We start from the raw sequence: 21077 nt of genomic DNA, 5'->3' as shown, positions 1-21077 counted from the left end.
TTCTCCTACTGCATAAACATAAGCAAGGCTGTGCTTTGTGTGAAGCTGTGTGTCAGTTGTCATGGTTCTGATGGGATCAAGGCAGGGGCTGGGGTTACAGCAGAGTTGTGTGATTGTAACACCTATGTTTGACCTTATTTTATTTGTAGGAATTTGAAAGTATTCTTTAAAAGTTATACCCAAAAAAGAGCTTCCTTGAAATAAAATAACTGGAAAAAAGTAAAGAAGCTTCCAGGTTCCCAAGTGACTCCTCAGGTAACCTAGTGAAGGATTTGCAGCCCTGAAATCTGAGCATCCTTTCTGGTCATGCTGTAGTTTATAAAGCTGTCACCTGCAGGAATGGAGAGGGGCCTGTGGTAGAGCGTGCCAAGGGGCACAGGGCAGCAGGGAACGTGCACAGGTGTGCTCTCCTGGCACTGCTCTGGGAGCCCAGGGGCTGTGGGGTCACTGCTGACCCTGCTCTGGGAGCTCATGGGGTTTGGGGTCACTGCTGACCCTGCTCTGGGAGCCCAGGGGCTGTGGGGTCACTGCTGACCCTGCTCTGGGAGCCCAGGGGCTGTGGGGTCACTGCTGACCCTGCTCTGGGAGCCCAGGGGGTTTGGGGTCACTGCTGACCCTGCTCTGGGAGCCCAGGGGCTATGGGGTCACTGCTGACCCTGCTCTGGGAGCCCAGGGGCTGTGGGGTCACTGCTGACCCTGCTCTGGGAGCCCAGGGGGTTTGGGATCATTGCTGACCCTGCTCTGGGAGCCCAGGGGCTGTGGGGTCATTGCTTACCCTGCTCTGGGAGCCCAGGGGCTGTGGGGTCATTGCTGACCCTGCTCTGGGAGCCCAGGGGGTTTGGGATCACTGCTGACCCTGCTCTGGGAGCCCAGGGGCTATGGGGTCACTGCTGACCCTGCTCTGGGAGCCCAGGGGCTGTGGGGTCATTGCTGACCCTGCTCTGGGAGCCCAGGGGGTTTGGGATCATTGCTGACCCTGCTCTGGGAGCCCAGGGGGTTTGGGGTCACTGCTGACCCTGCTCTGGGAGCCCAGGGGGTTTGGGATCACTGCTGACCCTGCTCTGGGAGCCCAGGGGCTGTGGGGTCATTGCTGACCCTGCTCTGGGAGACCAGGGGCTGTGGGGTCATTGCTGACCCTGCTCTGGGAGCCCAGGGGGTTTGGGGTCACTGCTGACCCTGCTCTGGGAGCCCAGGGGGTTTGGGATCATTGCTGACCCTGCTCTGGGAGCCCAGGGGGTTTGGGATCATTGCTGACCCTGCTCTGGGAGCTCATGGGGTTTGGGATCATTGCTGACCCTGCTCTGGGAGCCTTTGGGGAGGCTTTGGGGTCACTCCTGATGGGCTGCACCACTTACCACCTGGCTGAAGTGGCCAATAGCTGCCTGTGTCCCCAACAGCCCAGACTGGTTGAGTTATAGAATTCCTACATTTGTAATTAGTTATAAAATTAGAATTAGGATTATTTAGAACCATGAGCCTCCAGGCCAGCTGTTAGCCACCACAGTTTGTAAATCTCACCCTGCTCGTGCCTTTGGACCCTTTTGGCTACAATGCCATTGCTAGATGGGATTTTCAGGCAGCTGTCAAGTTTCCCCCAAGTTTTTAGAGTTAAGGATGTGTGCAGAGCTTTTGTGCAGCATAACTAGGTCAGGATTTCCTGGAGTAAATCTCTCTTTGAATTGCTGTGGGCATTATGTGAGAGTGGCACACATACAGAGTACTGTTGGGGAAAGGAAAGGGGAAGCAATGAAAATAGGGCTGAAATGCACATTCCCAGCACAAAAAATGTAGCTTAGGATAGGAAACAGGTGCTAAAACTCTGTGTGCCTATTTACTTAGATGTGCCAACTTCACAGTTTTCCTTTAAAAGGATTTTCAGAGGGAAGTGCTCAGAATTTGCACTTTAAACTGTGCAGTTGTGCTCCTCAGCTCAGACCTTCCCTGTCTCCTGGCTGGTTGCTGAGAAGATGGTTATCCTCATGTGTGCCCAGTGAGACCTGGAAGCACAGGGAGTCAGGCTGTTGATCTGCCTTGCTGTCTCTAATGGTGATTAATTTTAACTTGTTTGGTCTTAATCTCCTGGAGCAGAATGTTCTGATATGACTTGTGAAACAAGCAAACAAAACCTCCAATCATGCAGTAACAACACAGCAACTTCTGCCCCATACTGTGGGTTCTCAGCATTTCTGAGTTTTAAAACATGTACTCTTCATCCTGTAATATCTTTTGTTACTGAAAATAGTTTCACCTTTAAGTGTCCACTTATTCCCATAATTAAATTGTTTTCACCAAAGTTTTTATTTTCATCGATCTAAACAGGAATTCAACTTTAATATCTAAAGAAGTTTTTTTGCAGAATTTTCTCTGTTAGTAACAAGAAATGTTTAGTACCTACATTTGAAAATGAAAATGTGTACAGGCTGTGGCAGGATAATGATTTTACTATTGTTTGATGACAAATTCCTTGCCAGTGCTTGGTGACATTACTGCTATCAAAGGCAGAATTCTGCTCTCTGGCATAATTAGCATTTGTTTTTTTTTTTTTTGTTAAAAATATCCCCAATCATGTGTTATGCTAAAGATACCATTTTAAGGGAGCTGCCAAGAATAGATTTCAAGAATAGGCAGGTGATCATCTTTAACAGAGGGGATGGTATTTACCATAGTATTGATATGTCACAATATTGACAGGTTAGGAACATAGTATTTTAATTTGACTTTTATGATGTAAGGTTCATTGTTCTCAACACTCAACTGCTTTTAGCAAAAACTTGATAGATATTGTAAATGACTAGATAGCAACAATTATGTAAGGCTCTTACTCAGCTGCTCAGAAAAGATAAACAATGGTTTCTTGTTCTCTTTCTAGTGCATCAAAACTCTTGCTCTGGCAGTGTGTCACCTGGCAGAATTAAGTGTGAGATAATGGTTGTGTTGTGACTAATACACAGAAATATCACTCAGTAGCTAAATATTTGCAGAGCATGGTATTTTTGCATTTGTGGCACGTGTGCTGTGGTTTGTTACCCCGAGTGATGTGCAGCCTGACAGGATGAGATGTTCAAATCGGGGTGTTAGGCAGATGTCCACAGCAGAATTGATAATCTCTGTAAGCATTGTGTGCTCACTGAAGGACATAATAGACCAACTCTCATCCTCCTGGAGTGCATGCAAGCATTTCTGCTGCTGCTGTGGGATTTACATAGCACAAATAACTGCATTTGCAGTGGCGAAATGAAGACATCGCTTACCAGCTTAGCTCCTGTTAAGGTGTCAGTCTGCTCTGCATTTTAGTATTGATCTGTGAAAAAGAATGACTGATGGGGCTGTTGAAACCAAGATAAGATAAAGCATAAGAGCATATAATGACAGTGTGAAGGTCAGCATTTAATTGGATGTTAGGTAAGAGGAGATAGCTTCCTTTCACACTGTGATGCCTGTTTGTCCATTTATGTTGTGTTTTTTGAGATTTTAGACCTGGCTCTGCATTATGTTCTAGCAGCTGAAACGTTTTATGGGCAGGATTGATGGTTCCATGGGTTATATGTGACCTTTGCAAGCAAATGATATAAATAAAGTTCTTTGGATGATCACTTTTGAGGGGGTTTTCATAAAAAACTTTGTGTTGGAGAAGATGCTGTGAAACTTAGAAAAACAAATTGTTCTACAAAGCTTGGATTAAAAAACAGAGAAATCAAAAAGCCCATTTCCAGCCAGTTTAGAAAAACTGGCAGAGATCTAAAGACTAGGGGCAAGCCCTTGGTTTTATTAATTATTCTCTTTAAAATCCTCCCAGAAAGCAAATTAAAAGGTTTGTCATCAGAGAGTGGTTTTCATTTCATAGATGAAAAGGTAATTCATATCCTGAAATCACCTGGGTGCAATAGTAATGACTTGCTGTTGTGGCTTGGAGTTGAGTACCAGCAAGATGTCAAATTTATCAATATTAGACTTTGCTATAAATATGACTTTGAGTCCTCAGCCTGAGTCTTCAGTAGCAAACCCACTGAGAATGCAGATTTATTACGGTCATTGAAATGTGAGAAGGAGTACATGCTGCTTGTGTAGCTTGTCAGCCACGGTAATGGAATTACAGCCTAGAATGGATGTGTAGGAATGTACTTGAATGTGTTTTTGTCAGGATCACCAAAGGCTTTCCACAAAGGACTGAAATCTCTTGCAGCCCTGGGCCAGGTGTCCTGCCCACCCTTGTGTGTCACTTCCACTGCCAGCTGCTCCATCACCCTGTTTGTAGTGCAGGCTGCTCAGGCTTCATCTTGGAATGAATTTCTCCCCTCCTCCAGCACTTGCAAGGGACACTATTCAAGAGTTCTGCTCCTGTGGCCTCTGGAAACCTCATTTTTCTCTGTTCAAATTTGTTTCTAAACTCCATTTACCATGTGTTACATGAGTCTGTAGGCTGTTGCTGACTGGAGCCTTGTGCTTCATTTTACCCCTCAGCATTCTCCTTACATTTACTGGAAATCCCATGCTTTGTATGTCTCACAGTGAATTTGCCATTTCTGTCTTGTATTCATTGCATCACAGAGTACAGTGCTCAAATCTCTCCCTCTTCTGTCACTTGCAGTTGATAAGATGCCTGTTAGGAGTCGTAAACAATACTCTCAGCTTCTTTCCATGCTTCTCACTCCAGTGCTCCAGCTGTGCTGCTCTCCCTGTGCACAATTTCTGTTTTTTGGTGCTAGCACACTGTTTTGTGTTGCAAGCCCTCGTGTTCATGCCAGTTTAACCATGCAGTTGTCAGGCATTCCTTTTGAATGGCCGTGTGTTGGCACATGGAAAATTCATATCAGCAGATACAGGTGTGTCTCAGGTATTGGATCATAAGAGCAGCATGAAAAAAACCCACAAAGTTTGCTTTGAATGGCATAAAAGAGCTTCCAAGGAGAGAAAACAATTGAGTAAGAAAGAAACCCTGTATTGGAAGTGTGGCATTCTCAGGTAGCTGTTCACCCAGGAAGGAATGGTGCTTTGCTGCCATGAGTCCAGCTTTATGATCACTGGGGGAAAAAATGCCAAACTAGTTTTATTGGAACCCAAGAATTTCAATGTGGTATTTAAAATTGTAATTGTAACCCAAGTATAGTTTAAATTTAAAAGGAGTTATTTTTTCTGTAAACTTAATCAAGGCTCTTACCTGCCTGAGGGAGTCAGTGTAATCCTGAGAGGCTGAAGTTACTGTGTTTTAATATCCCTTGTTATTGGTCCTCTAATAAGAGTGTCCCTTAGTGTTTCAATTAAAGGGAGTTTGTGATAGTTTTTTTTTTGGTAGGGATATCCATCACCACCAAAATTTCATTTTGCTTCCATACTGCATCTTTTTCCAACAACTTTTGTATGGTAACAGCCTTTGGCTACTGTGGAATTCTTACTAGGTCTAATTCCACATTAAGACTGAGACTTCAGAACAGTGTTAGTCTTTGCCTGAAAATAAGATGCTCCTTTCCCCCACTTTAGCAGTGTAGCTTTCTGCTTATCTTGTGCCAGAAATTGATTGCCTGTTTTCTTGAGGAAGTTTAGCTGTATTTGTCACCCCCAGCGTTCTATTTCTGCCAACTTGTGCACCAACACTGAGTTATTTCTTGCAGTGTTATCTCATAGAAATGATGATTTTCTTTAGTGAGTGAAATTGTCTGTGTGCTGCTGAAGCAATGGAGAGCTGTTTGAGCCTTGTTTCAAGGCTGCTGTTGAGCTCTGTGGTTTGTGTACCACCCTCTGACCACAGAGGTTCTTTCCCAAAGGACACAGATGCACGCAGGTGGATTTACTCAGGTTGCTGCAGTGCCATTGCAGTGCCATGGACCCAGAAATAAATGACAGAGCCCTGCAGTGTCCCTCTTAACAGATCTTCTTTGTGTATGCCTTGGCAGTAAAAACATGAAGGTGAGAATGTGCAGCAATTCTGCATTAAAAACGTTATATTTGACTTGATTGAAAATTGGGTAAAAGTAATGGCAGGGTTTCTTTCTGCCTGTCTTTTTCTAAGGCTATCTGATAGCCCTGGTCTTGTCATGTTTCTCTTGGAGTGTCAGGTTTTTGGGGGACTCAGAACATCAGGATTTCCCTCTAATTGGAGCTCTAGATGTCAAGGTGGTGGTAGATCTGTCAGGAGCTTTGTAGAGCTTGGTTCTGTGTATTTTTGCTTTTTATTTTTGTGAATTTACTTGGTAAAGGAAAGTTTCCTGAGTGCCCTATTGCATTGGCAGAACCAATAGTATTTTTTAAGTGGTTTGTAATCCCAAAAACCTTGTATGCTTCATTGTGCAGTGTTTTGGTGATAGAAGAAACTTGCTTTTAATGTTTTATTTAGTATCCTTCATAAAGTCATGTTCAGCGTGGGTGTTTTGCTGTGTTATTTATTATAAAATTCAGAACTTCTGCATGAAAACCCTTTTCTTTTAATAATATTTTGGTAAAAGGGAAGCAGTAAATAAATCTGAAGATCTGGATTATATAGAAAATTTCTTGTTGTAAATGAAACAGAATCACAGAATCAACTAGCAGTGCGTGTGACTGGAAGGAACAGACAGTGGCATATTAAATAATGCCATGTACAAAAATAGCAAGTTAAGGATGATTATTTTTTGTGGTTGCGCAGGAGCTTGTGCTGCTCAGTAGAACCGGTAAGTGACACGCTCACAATCCGTCCTTGTCACATAAAGGTTTTCCTGTGAGACACCTTTGCTAGCAGCACCAGAATAAGCCCAGAGTTTGGTAAGGGCTCCACCGGGGCTGCTGGTGCCTGTCAGACCAAACAGGAGATGTTTGACACTGAACATTAACCCTTTGCTGCCTTTCCCAGACGCCCGAGGAGCTGCAGGACGTGTCTGACCTGGAGGAGGAGCAGGACACCCGGAGCCGCACCAGCGCCCAGACCGAGGGCAGGACGGACCGGGTACGTGGGGCAGGGCTGGAGCAGCTCTGCCAGCAGGGAAAGGCTGCTCTGGGGAGCCACTCCACAGCTGGAGTGCTCCTGCTGCCAAAACACGAGTAGCAGTTTGCAGGTTCTTAGTATCAAATGTAATAAGATCCACTAAAGCTTTCAGAGATCACATGTTCATGCAATGCTGTCTACTTCTGACTAAACCAGAGTACTTCTTCAAAGGGAATGCTTCTCTTTGAAAACTGGAAATAACACATACTTGAGAGGGCACAAAGCAAGAGTAGATGCTGAGGACTGGCAGGTGGGGAGCTGGCTGTCACAATCAGAGGCACAGACTGGTGCTGTGGGGAGATGTCTCTGGGATGTGCTTCTCCTTGTGAGGTGGAAGGGACTGTCACACACAGCCTGTTGTTAATGCAGCTAAAACCCCCCATACTTTAACATTATAGTATGGGCATCTCTGGTTTTCCCACATTTCTCCCTAAAATAATACAGCTACTGTAAATGTTCCTTTTTGTGGAACAGATAGATAGAGGTCATGGCTTAAAGCCTGATTCTATAGTTTAGAAACAATTTTCTTAGGTTTCAGGTCCTGCTATTGGGCCCATAAATGGCACATCACCCCCTGAAAGCAGTATAAAATTATAGCTTTGACTAAATTATATACATATGCACTCAGGCTGGAGTACTATATTGACAGATACCTGCACACTTTTTTTTTTTTTTAAAGATGTCTTAACAAATCTTTTTGCTGCTGCAGCAGTAAACAGGAACAGGTGATTTTAGGCCTCTTTGTTTGGAGTGCTCTTTGATATTGATATTTGAAGATCTATACCCAGAAGCTGCTTAGCCATGAGGGATCTGTGTGGGGAAGACAGATGTACAGCTTTGGGCAGTGTGTGGTTTGTGGGGTGCAGCAGCTTTGTGTCCTGTTGGAAGACTCTTGTGTGCAGTGTTGACACCAGGAATGACTGTGTTCCAGAAGTCCTTTGGCAAGATTGCAGAGCAGCCTTTTTTCCTCCTTGAGTTCTTTCTCTTGGGCATTTCAGCTATAATAATTCAGTTTTATTTATGCATATCTGGCTCCATATTCATTCTGCATAGGAGCACTCTTGATTCCTCTTGCTTTGTCAAGAGTGTTGTAATTTCTTCGATGTCACATCTCTCACTGCTCCAATGGGGAGCTGAAGCCTTTTTTCTTTGTTTTTATCACAACATATAAAACCAGATGTGATGTGTGGTATGCCACTTGTAACAAAGGCTACATCTTAACTGGCAAATCTTGTTTCCCTTATGTATGAAAATGTCATGTATTATTAATCACACCTTCAGACTCTATCTCCATAAAGAGAGAGAGCAGAGATTAGGGGTGAGATAGTAAGACTGAGATTTGACCTCATATTGATCTTCCTCGCTCATCTTGAAAATGTTACTTCATTGATCTTGTCCCTCAGATAATTTCCTATTTCTGAGATGAATATAATAGTGCCTGTGGCACCATCCCATGCTGGGGAATACAGGTCAGCATGGGCAGTGTGCTGGGAGATCTCTGGGTACTCAAACTGGATAAAAATACTGATGATTATTTGTAGGATGGTTTTACATCCTTGAAGAAGAGGCTCCTTAGGATCAATCCCTTAGCCACTGTAGGAACAGGTACTGCTCATGGATCCAAGGACTAATGCAGTTTTTCTCAGCTGAAGTTAGCTCTTCCTCTGGTGGTTGTGTGTAATTTGTGTAGTCAGCTCTGGAAGCCTATCTCAGACTTATTTATGCTGCCATGATCAGTGTGATTCCACTGAGTGAGCTACTGCCTTGTTATCATGGCATTCTGTGTTGAAGAGAGGGGTGAGTAAGATTTTGCCAGTTAATTTTCAGCTTAGAGGACAAAGTACATGTTAATGATCAGGAAAAATTACTTTTAAGTGTTTGAAGTTACTAAATTAGTGATAAGAACAGCTTAGCTTAATTCAAAGTTGCTGCTGCAGGTTAAGGTGATCATATTGAGAAAGAGGCAAAATGTTTTATCTCATAACTTAATCCACTTAGGAGTGGCAAGGGCAGAACTCTTTCAGGCAGCCACACACCCACATCTTTTGTGTCAGAGTTCTGCATACAGAACTTTTTTTTTACAGGACTTTTGTGAATGCATGGACAAAAATGTCTGGGATTAAGACAATTTTTTATACAGTTTTTTGCACACTGTGTTTGTGCAACAATTCTGAGCTGAAAAAGAGTGGATACAGTGTGTTTGTGTTCTGTGAATGAGAAAATCCAGGCTAAGTTATTTCATTGTTGTATTTGTATTGCATTTTAAATACAATGATTAATTATATCTAAAAATCTACAAAACTCCAAGAGGGAAGCCTGGATAAAACAGCAAAGACCAAGAAGAACTGTTGATACTTGCATTAAAAGTAGTTAGAAGGGAAGCTGGGTTTGCCATCAGATTAATTAGCAATTTTTATTCAAGTGGCAAATACTGTACATCTAAGTTCCTACATTTAATGAAATGCTGACGTGCATTAACAGGAAGTGTGTGCTATTTTGTTAATAAAAAATCCAATTTCAGAATATTTTTTGAATTTTTATCAAAGCCCTACACAAGCAGGAAATACTGGTAAGAATTCAAGCATAATGAAGATAACTACTGTAATTTTGAGTAGCTTCTATGAATAGTAATTTTGACACTTGATACATAGCAAAAGATTCCCTGTCAGGAGTCATGATCTATCAAAAGCATTTAATTTTCTTGCCAATTTTTAACCCAATTTCCGTAAAGAGATTAAGTTACTGAAATACTCAAGGTTGCAGCAGTATATTATATACTTCTACAAAGTAGAGCTGGAAAGAACCTCAAGAACTTGGCTAATCCAGCCATTTGGCCCAGGGCAGAATAAATGCACTTCTTCTTGACACACACATATATATGAACAATTCTATTGCTCTTTCTACTTAGCTCATTACTGGAATTGATGGTTTATTGGAAAGTTTTTGTCCTTATACCTCATACATTGCAATTAACGTGTTAGCACTCATCTGGAATGGACACAGAGTGAAGTTCCTCTCTGTATGTATTTTTTTAATGTACTTGTACATCCTTTCTATGGCCTCTTTTGGAGACTCCAGGTTGAATAACTCCAGTAACCTTGATTTTCTCTTCAGGGTGGAGTTTCCTGTATGTTCCTTTAGTCTCTCTCTCCTCTGGGTGCTCTGCAGCTGGTTAATGAATTTCTTGATTTTTGTGTCCAGACTATTTATATTGCAAAATGTGTGAAGCCACCTGTGATCTCAGCAGCACAAGTGAGAGCTTTGCAGTATTTCCTGCTGTGTGCATAGTTCACAAGGAGCTTTGTATGAGGTTTGCCTTTCTGCCATGAGCACAGCCTTTTACCAGCCACAAATTCCCACCCACACAGCTGCCCATGGCTGCTTCTGTCTCAGTTCTGTGTGTGTGCTGGGGATTTTTCTTAGGGGTAAACTCTGTCATTGTCTCAGCTGCACTACACTCTGTGATGTTTTTAGATCTCAAGGGCACTTGGAGTTGTAAACCAGGCCTCCTCCCCTGCCAGTGTGCAGTGTGGGCTCTTGGTTCTGTGGGAACACTGACTAATGCTGCTCCCTTCCCAGCTTTTCCTGATGGATCCCTTGGCTCAGTGTGTGTTCTTGATAAGTGCTCTGCAAGCAGTTTTCTAACCAATATTACATCCACCCACTGGAGATTACATCTAGACCTTATTTCTCCAGGTGATTTGTTAGGATGACGTGGGAGCCAGTGGCAAAGCTCTGGTGAAGCCCAGATTTAGGGCATGATGCTTTTTTTTCTATGGGCCTATGGCCCTGTGACAAAGAGAAATTGCATTCAATATGCCATACTTGCATCATCTAAGCCAACCTTCTTAGGGAAGGCTGATGCAAAAATGGCATTAAACACTTTGTTTGCTATCTCCCAACACTTTCACCTCTTCATCTGGTTTATCCAATTATATTGCATCTAAAAGTGCAGCAGAACTGTCATGGCAGAACAAATGAGGCACTCTCTGAAGTTGTTTAAGGAATGCTGCACTTCAGCAGGCTTGCTGCAATTCTTGAAATGGGGAGAAGGCAGCTGGTGACAGCAGGCAGTAAAGTATTGACAGAAACAGAGCTTCTCCCCTCTGTCAGCATCACAACCCACACAGTTCATCTCTGGGGGCGTGTATTCACTTAGCTGTGAGTGCTGAATATCCAACAGATCTCTGTCCCCTCTTCATCCAATCTCACAAACTGATTCCCTCAGTAGGAGAAGTAGCAGTAAAAGGTAGTGGACATGTCCTGCTCATTTTGACAGTCCCTTTGACTCAGTGGTGTCTCCATGAATTCTCTTAGGAACACCCTGGCACTCAAACAGAATCAGACTCAGGAATGGTTTAGCCTGGAATGGACCTCAGGGGTCACCTTGTGCCACAGCAGGGATGTCACTCACCAGCTCAGGGCTCAGCTCACGTGTGTGTTGCATGACAGTGCTCTGCAAAGTTTGTTCAAGAAAAAGCCAGTTAAAAGCCATGATTGGAGCTGTTGTGAAACAGCATGATTGAAATATATTGCTATACTTTGAGTGATCTGCAGGGGTCCTGTTCTTTTTCACCAAATGTTCAGCTGACTGCAGCAGGAGAGCAGGAACAGACCAGAGGGCTTCTGATGGAATGAAAGCCTCAGCTCCCAAGGCAAAGTAGGGACACAAATCTGTTCTTCTGAGATCTCTGAGATTTTCTTATAACTACAGTACATGAAGAACAGGTTATTTTGTGTTCTTGCATGTAAAAGCTCTGAGAAGTTTTCCATGTACTTATTTGGGAAGCTGGGGTTTGTTTCCTTGCAGCCTACAAAAGTGCAGAAAAACAGTGTTTTCCTCTTTTCTTCTCTATAGTTACATGACATTTTGCAGCCTACAAAGCTGGAAGTGTTAAATAATTTTCAAGGGAGATTCTTTGATTTTGCATGAATGTATTGTGCTGCTTTCTGTTGCTTTTCTTTGCTTCCTGGTCCCTGTAAGTGGTAAGAATGGTGCTGGTGTGGGTCTGGCCTGTCACTTGGTTTTAGGGGTCAGGAAAGAAAAAACATGTCAGTCTGAGATTTTAAGAGCACAGTCAAAATTTATGTGAAAGTCAGATCCTTGGAGAGCAGCCCAAGACAAAGGTAGCAGAAGGCCAGTTCTTAGGGTTGGGATGTCATTGGCCAGCAGGGTACCCAGGGAGAGAAAAATCAAAATCATCAGCATTTAGTTACCCCCCCATGTGTCCTTACATGGCCTTAAGAGTTCAGTTCCATTGGTGGAGAACTGACAGAAACATGGAAAGGCAATGAAAGGAAACACCAGAACTGACTGAAACATGGGAAGGTAACGAAAGGAAACACCAGAACTGAGTGAAACATGGGAAGGTATGAAAGGTGTGAAAGGAAACACCAGAACTGAGTGAAACATGGAAAGGCAATGAAAGGAAACACCAGAACTGAGTGAAACATGGAAAGGTGTGAAAGGAAACACCAGAACTGAGTGAAACATGGAAAGGTATGAAAGGAAACACCAGAACTGAGTGAAACATGGAAAGGTATGAAAGGAAACACCAGAACTGAGTGAAACATGGGAAGGTATGAAAGGTGTGAAAGGAAACACCAGAACTGAGTGAAACATGGAAAGGTGTGAAAGGAAACACCAGAACTGAGTGAAACATGGGAAGGTATGAAAGGAAACACCAGAACCGACTGAAACATGGAAAGGTGTGAAAGGAAACACCAGAACTGAGTGAAACATGGAAAGGCAATGAAAAGAAACACCAGAACTGAGTGAAACATGGAAAGGTGTGAAATGAAACACCAGAACTGAGTGAAACATGGAAAGGTGTGAAATGAAACACCAGAACTGACTGAAACGTGGAAAGGCAATGCAAGGAAACACCAGAACTGAGTGAAACATGGAAAGGCAATGAAAGGAAACACCAGAACTGAGTGAAACATGGAAAGGCAATGAAAGGAAACACCAGTCTCACAGGGTCAGTCAGGTGGCAAATGTGGCAACACCAGTGATGCAAACTGCAGTGTTGGAGACTCAAGCTACCAGGGAGAAACAGCCTTCAGAAAAGTTAAGTCAGGGAAATTTAAGAAAAAATCCTTACTTTTTTAACAATAGAAGGAAGGAAATATCACAGATATAACTTCTCCTCTCACCTAGTCCTAAATCTGTTACCTGCTACTGTAATAATAGCGTTTTGTCTTAGAAGTAGTGAAAAAATAATTTTTTCTTGCTTGACAGAATGAACCTGCACTCATGTAATAGTCATTCAATTCAGATCTTCATTTCACAATTACTGTTGTGTTGTTTATTTTGATACAAAGTTACATCCATGTTTAAAAGGTTCTGTATACACTTGCTTTTTTTATTGGTCATGATTTAAAACCAGTATGAGGGAAAAGAGAGGCAAGACAAGGTAAGAATTATAATTTCCTTTGCCCTTTGTTCCAGTGGATAATGTCTCTTCCACCTGAAGCTCATTATTGTTGGCAGATAGCAGGATGCTGTATGTCACAGTTCCCTCATTAAAATGCCATCTTTCTTGTGGTTTTGAGATCCAGGCCTGTGATCTTGAACTCAAAACAGTGTTGAAGCTGGGGGCTAGGAAATACCACAGACATCCACCCATCAGCAAACATGTATGAGATCATAAAAGTTCTCTTCCCTCTGTAGGGCATTTTGGGTTTTTTTAACAACATGGGAGAAATAGCCTCCAAATATTTGTGCTCTGTACTTCTGTGACTGTGGGGTAATTCTGACCACTGTGAGATGGTTCCTTCCACCCTTAACCATTCTGTGATTCTGTGTGTGACTGCAATTACAGGTACATGCTGGGAAACCTGTAATTTTCAGTAATTTGTCTAAGTGAGAAAGCTAACCCTGTGACAGTGCTTCTAGCATAAATAAAATCTCCAAAAACACATGGCTTGGAAAACATACACATTATGTATGGAACTGATTGCCCATTTTATTAATTAGAAGCAATTCAGCCGTGGCCTTAACTTTCCATTTTACTGGTGGTAGACAGTGTTTTCTAAACAAGAATAAGTCACAAAATATTTATTGTGTAATTATGGAGTAATGACTGTGTTAATAACTGCTGTGTGTAGTTGTGGGTTCCTGGCAGCCCGAAGGGAAGGTGTGAGATGAGCAGCATGGCAGCAGAGCCATCAGGACCAGCGTGGCTCCTCTCTCTGGGGTGGGAGGATGATGAAGGGCCAGGATCTTCATGTGGCTGTGTAATGTCCCAGCCCCTGGCTGCTCCCTGGCCTGGTTCTGGCTCAGGAGGGGAGTCTGACCCGTGACTGCAGCAGGCTGGTCATCTTGCTCATGGAGAGCATTAAACAAAAGCATTTCTCTGACCATGCTACATTTTTAGGGGCTTTTGGCAATCTTCTGCACATCCTGATTTCTGCCTCCTGTTTGCCTTCTGCAAAGACAGAAGATGCATATTTGAACAATTAAATATTTTTTAATTCCTAGAGTGATAATATAGAACCTTCTCAGAAGAGAGAAGAAGCATACCTGAGTGTTTCAGGACAATTAACCCTTTTCATTGACTATTTTGTACCTGAATAAATAACTTTTACATGTATCATACCTAAAACTGCTCCTTAGCTGTAGGAAACAGGAAAAATTTTCAGTCATATTTCGTAAAGGCTGTTTGGAAGAATTTAATAATCTCTCTCTTGCTGTTAAAATGAATGATTTCAGGAACATCACTTCCCCTATTACACTGAGGTTATTTATTTGACCCCACCCAGTGACAACATACAAATTCTGAAATTTAGAAGTGCTCAAACTCAAGCAGTTGGCTCAGGCCACAGGGTGTTTAAACTGTGTATTTATTAATGTGCAGTGTTTGTTTAAAAAATCAAATACTCTGACATAGATGTTTTACAAATCAAATGATTCTGTTTTAGGCCAAGATGACTCAATTGCCAGAAGCTGAAAAGGAAAAGATAGCTGAGCAAGTGGCTGACTTCAAAAAAGTGAAGAGTAAGCTTGATGCAGAGATTGAAATCTGGGATGATACCAGCAATGACATAATTGTTCTCGCCAAGAGAATGTGTGTGATTATGATGGAGATGACTGACTTCACAAGGTAATTACATAAAAAAAGGATTCTTGGATATTTAGAAATGCTGGAGGCCATTGTCACACTGTTAAAGCAGCAAATACAGAGTTTAATGTCAGCTCACAGCATCTCTGCAGAGTTGAGTGGCTCGGCTAATACAACACATCAGGTAGGAGCACTGAAATGTTGGGGCATTTGATGTTTTGAACTATGCTTATCTCTAATTTTTTGCCTTTGTCCTCTCTTATTAATTTGTTGATAGGGTTTTTGCACATGTTTTAGCACTTTTATTTCTGCTCTCAGTGAAAGGGAAAAAGTAACAAAATAATCTTGATTTTAAGCTGTAGATTTCTCATCTGTTGTTCTGTCTACTTGTATCAGAGCATGCTGTCAAGCATGAAACATTCTGTACAGAGCCCATGTGTGACAGAACACATTCAGACTCATACATATTTTATATCCCATTATTGCTGTTGCTTTCATGAGAACTCTTGTGCTGCTAGATGTAGTTGAAAAAATGAAGAGTACCAGAGCAGATAGCTCTCAAAGCTGGTGTTTCTTTCTGCTGCCATTGTGTGTTTGATGATGGCCTTACAACAGGAAGCAAGTTTAAGTGCAGGAGCTTTTTCTGCCGTGCTCTGAATTAAATGATGTGTAAATCTCATCCAATTGATGATAACAAAGGAAGATACTGGTGGTGGTGTCTGTACTTCCTTTCTCCCCCTGGTCTAGCTGGCAGTAAAATAGTTGCTGACAAGTGAAGCTGTTACACACAGCCACTCTTGCAGGACACTTACTGCCTCCTGAAATCAGTCCTTTAGTGCAAGAGACAAAGAACATTCTCTCTGTGTCTTGGTGGGTGTCAGTGAACAGGGCTGCATCGAGCTGAAGCAGCTGGGACCGAGCTGGGCTCTGCTGCAGGCTCTTTCTGGGGAAGGCAGCTGTTGCATTTTACAGACTGGCTCTTTCAAATCCACTGCAAGTGGGAGGGGGGTAAAGACCTGCCTGGAGAAGTCTGCAATTTGTTATAAAATTGGTTTTAAATATCTCCTTCAGTAAGAAGTTCTGTTTCTTCTTTAATGATGCCAGATGAAGTCTGGCAAAAGGAAGATTTGTATCTGTCAGTAATAGGTGAACTCTTGTGGCTCTTCCTCTTCTTGTGGCTTATCAGAGGTAGCAGTTGTGTGTGCTGAGAAGCACAGCTGGCTCTTCATTTCCTGCTCTGTGGGCATCTGGGAACAGATCATAGAATTGTTTAGGTTGGAAAAGATCCTTAAGGTCATTGAGTCCATCCATTTACCCAGCACCACCATATCCCAAAGTGACACATCCATAGGTTTTTGAACTCTTCCAAGGATGGTGATGGGGATTCCACCACTTCCCTGGACAGCCTCTTTCAGTGCTGGGCTACCTTTTCAGTGGAGAAATTTTCCTGAATATCTAACACAAACCTCCCCTTGGTGCAACTTGAAGGCATTCCTCATCCTGTCCCTTGTCCCCTGGGAGCAGAGCCCTGTCCCCCCTGGCTGTACCCTTCTGTCAGGAGTTGTGCAGAGCAAGAGGATCCCCCCGAGCCTCCTTTTCCCCAGGCTGAGCCCCACCAGCTCCCTGAGCTGCTCCAGAACCTTCTCCAGCTCCTTTGCCCTTCTCTGGAACCCAGGGCATGAATATTGCAGAAGGCACAGCAAGCACCAGCTCACCTTAGGATCTGAGCTCACCACTCTGTAACTCCCAAGTTTTGAACATGGAAGAAATAAAAGATCCTGACGTTTTGTATTTGTTACATCAGAAGCTACTCAGACAAATAGTAAATTTGTGTATTTGAGTCACTCATTACATAAGCTGATTGCTGCTGTTTATATGGTATTACCTTGCATTCATTGTTATTTAATCTCAGTGAGTGGATTTCAAAGTTTTGGGGTTTTTGCTCTGTCTTTTGTATAAGTAAATAGCAAGAAATGGCCTGACCTGCTGTAACAGTTTTCATAATATTTTAGTGGAAATACTCTAATTTCTCTCCTGATTGGCTAAAAATGTACAAGAAAATCCCAGGGTTGCATTTGGTTTGTTCTGTTTTTCCCTAAGCTTTATGTTTAAATGGAGCAGGATCCTCGTTTTCCATTGCCAAAGCAGACCTACAATTAAAAAGATGTTTGCCAATCACCATGCCTAAGTCCCTTTTGCTCATATAAGGAAATGTATCTAATTCAAGCAGTGCTTTGGATCACAACACTGGAACTTGTAAATCCTGTTGAGAAAGGAGGAAGGGTTAGTGGTTTAAGCATAAAGGGAGCTCTGCTATCAGGCTTTGAGAATAGTTTTGCTGTTTGAGCCCTGTGCACCAGGGGAGGTTCCTTCAAACAGAGAACTGCAGGATGTGTCTGCAGGATTTTCACAGCACTTTGATGATAGGAAAGTTCCAACCAGGGCTCAGGTAAGACTGGGACCCCAGGCAGAGCTGGCTGCTGTGTCAGAGGTGATTCTGTGGATGCACCACAGAGACACCAGTGCTGGTGACTGGCCTGGCTGGGATGTCCCACAGCCTGCCCTGACAGCATGCAGCCCATGGATTCAGGATTCACAGTGCCTTTTGAAGGCTCTGGAACTATCCCTGTCACTTTTCTGTGGTGTAAAGACTAAATGAGAATCACTGGGCTTTTTACCCCTTACCCATTCTGTAGATTGTTCGATTCCAAATGGACACTTTCCTTAAACAAAAGAGTGCAAACTGTTCAGAAAGCATCTCATATTTGTTCTTGCTACTTGACATTTGTTTCTAAAATGGCATCAGTATTGGAGTTAATATGAGAACTATAGTGAAAATAGCAAAACAAATTAACAAGACAAGAAAAAAGCAAATCTAGCAAAGTCATCCTCCAAAAGCTGTCTCCCTTTACCCTTGTAGTAAGACTAAATGTAATTCTCTAGTACTTCAAGGATTGCAGCTTGCCTAAACTTTTCTCTCTGTAGTACTCCTGGTTACCAGCAAGTGCAGCTGCCTTGTTGGGCAGGGCTCCTCACCTGGTAATAGCCACAGTCTTAATTCACAGCCTTAATCCATCTGGGCTTCTAGTCTCTGCTTGGGAAAGCAAATTGAGATGGCAGTTCTGTACTTACTGCACTCAAAGAGGCCACGAGACACACAGATGGCAGAGGACAGAAAAAGGTTCTATTCCTAGTCAAGTTCCTCACCATAACTCACTATTTGATTTACTTTTCCTGGTGCCCCTTCCCACTTCAGAGTTACCTGTGATCCTCCTACTTCCCATCCAGCAGCCAGATGCTTTTGAGATTCTGTGGAGCTTTTTCATTGCATCCTGAACTCTGCTGCCTTCCTTGCCTTTTTCTGGCCCTCCTAGCCCTCAGATTTGTATCAGCTCCATCCAGCTCCTCTCACCCACATGGAAGTCCCATATCCCAGCTCTCCTGCTCAGTCCTATTCCCATCACTGATCTGGTCTGTCACTGCCACAAAAGGCAATGGTACATTTATCACTGCAGTCACAGTTCAGCTTGAGATACATGTAGGAATTGCCCTTTTCCCTTCCCTCCCTGCTCCTCTCGGGGCATTCACTGCTCAGCACTGTTTCATTAAGCATCTGGGGATGCTTTTGAGAGTCCATAGCTGCTCAGTGTTTGCATCATAAGCCATAGATAAGAACAAACAACTTCCACTTTCAATGATTTCATCAAAAATCACTTAAAGATTGAAGGTTGTAAATGTTTTGCTAACAGAGGTGCTGTGAAAATGAGCAGCAGAACTGCATTAGCTGCAGTGGAGCCAGGGCAGTGCTCAGGATCCTGGCTGTCCTGCCAGGGCTGTGGGCAATGGCCTCGGGCAGGGGTTGCTCCCAAATAAACACGGGCTCTCAGCTTTGGGATGGATCCCTGAGGGTGTCAATTGAAACTGTAGCACAATCAGCTGAGAGTGCTCCTTCTGCCTGAATGCCACGGAGCTTCTAATATTTACACAAACAAGTCAGGATTTTGAAGGCAGAAATCCAGTATCTGTGTCTTCCTGTCCATCCCAAAAACTGAGTCTGAATTTCCTTTACACTACTACTGTGTCTTTGTTAATGATACTTTCATAGAATGTGATATTTCATATGATACTTTTGTGGATGCTTCTGCCACTTTTATAGTAGAAATAATTTCAGCTGATTATTAAATATGTACATCAGCAAGTATTTAATCTGATTTGGTAGGTGCTACTCAATATAGTTCTAATAGTTAGTGCTAAATATTCATCCTTCAATAGTTATATTTCTAAAAAAAATTATAAAATCCAAATATATGACTTATTTTATACAACCCTTATTCCTAAGGGAAAATCACCTGGTGGATCAAAGTCTTAGAAGCAAAAGAGAAACATTTAAAGATATAAAAGTAATTTAACAATTTGTCTCTGTGACAGTGTTACTCCAAGTATTTATATATGTCCAATTTGCCTGCAAGCTAAGTGGATTAATTTTTCCTGTAGCAGACACAATTACCATTAATATTAGTATTATTACACAGACACAGTAGCTCATGAATGCACAGTGTGATTTAGATCCTTCTGCTAGGGATTAAAGAGTTAGAATTCCCTCAGAGCACAGGTTCTGGTGGTGTTAGTGTGCAGCTGCAGAGCGTGTTGGAGCAGAGGCACACCCTTCACATGGCTGCTCTTTGCAGGTTAACAAAGCATGGTGAGTACTTGTAAACCAATACAGTGAGCAGCTCGTGGCCAAAATAATGAGCACAGCATTTCTTCCTTTCCTCTGCAGCATTTCTGTGGCCAAGTACAGCTGACTCATGCACAGCTGCAGTCAGGAAACAGGTTTTGCTGTTACTCATAACTGGAGTAGAAATACTAAAGGGAAAGGATAAACTGGAGCTGCCTGTCAGCCTGAACAGTAGGAAGAGGACAGGTACATACAGAGCCTGCAGCAGCTTTGTTTTTGCAGCCTTCTGTTCTTTTTGTGTCACCTGTTGTTCCTTAACCACAACCGTTTTAGGCGCCTCTGTTCTCTGCCTGCTCTGTCAGAGCCAAACCCCACATTTTCCTCATCTCTGAGTGCTGCTGCTGACTGCAGGCAGCACCTGACACTCAGAATGCTCTGGTGCAGGCAGGAGACACTCCTAAGTCCCTGAAATTGTTCTTGGAATTTCTGGGATGATAAAAGCTCTTTAGCAAATGTCAGGACGGAAAGATCTTCTGTTATTATTTCTTCCCTCTCTCAGTGGGATAATTATGTCCTGGATATCTTTCTGTAAGACAAGCATGTGTAATTATTTCACAGTTTATCTGTTGCCTCTTTCCTTGGAAGGGTGAGGCATTCACAGTTTGTTCTTTCATTTAAAAACTGTTTTTAAAAAAGGTACTTTTTTCGTGCAACTTCCATTTCCTTGGAACAGAAATGAAAATGAACGCTGTCTTTTTATTGAGCTTAACAGTTGCAGTCAGTCTCTTGAAAGAAAGGTGACAAAAAATTCTTTTTGCTTGACATTTGACCTTTCTATGTTTCAACTTTTTATATTGCCAATGCTTGCAAACCATTTTTTAAAAATTCTTACTTTCCTGCAGGAAAACCAGATTGTGATAAAAGTAGCAGGGCTCAGAAATTGAACCTTTTTTATGAATGGCACTTTTTTCATATGGACATGAAAGTGAATTTAAGATAATGTTTTAATTGATTTTAAACAAACAGTCATTTGCAGCTAGAACGGGAAATTACTCCTAAATTTCATGTATACAGATAGAAATCAAGACACATTCTCACAAAGAGAATTCTCCCAGTCATCTGGTTAAAAGTCTTCTGTAAAACTCTTCAGCTTAAAAATTCTGGTGATGATTTACTTGTGTGATGTGTTTAGTTGACTTACTGCTGGACTGTGTGAAGCCACATCTGAATCATTTCTTGCTTGCTGTAGAATGCCTTGTAGTCATGGAAGCTGTGAAGATTAATTCCTCTGATTAGAGCAATTACATGCTCCACATCCTAAAGGAATTTTATAAATTGAAGTCCAAAAACTGTGCTCCATTTAAACAGTAAGGCTTAGTTG

The 21077-nt window shown here is 42.4% G+C and overlaps 1 protein-coding gene across 6 annotated transcripts in view; it reads left to right on the top strand.

The window, feature by feature from the left end:
* Positions 1 to 21077, top strand: part of CTNNA3 (catenin alpha 3) — a 416298-nt gene that overhangs the window by 349445 nt on the left and 45776 nt on the right. For all 6 annotated transcript variants that reach the window (XM_059476985.1, XM_059476984.1, XM_059476986.1 and 3 more), the window contains 2 exons: positions 6824 to 6916; positions 14879 to 15060. In XM_059476985.1, the coding sequence (XP_059332968.1) occupies positions 6824 to 6916; positions 14879 to 15060 (275 nt within the window). The remainder of the gene's footprint in view (positions 1 to 6823; positions 6917 to 14878; positions 15061 to 21077) is intronic.

The sequence above is a fragment of the Ammospiza nelsoni genome, chromosome 8 (genome assembly GCF_027579445.1).
Source record: "Ammospiza nelsoni isolate bAmmNel1 chromosome 8, bAmmNel1.pri, whole genome shotgun sequence".
NCBI classification, from domain to species: Eukaryota; Metazoa; Chordata; class Aves; order Passeriformes; family Passerellidae; genus Ammospiza; species Ammospiza nelsoni.
This window is presented reverse-complemented; position numbering and strand designations above follow the sequence as displayed.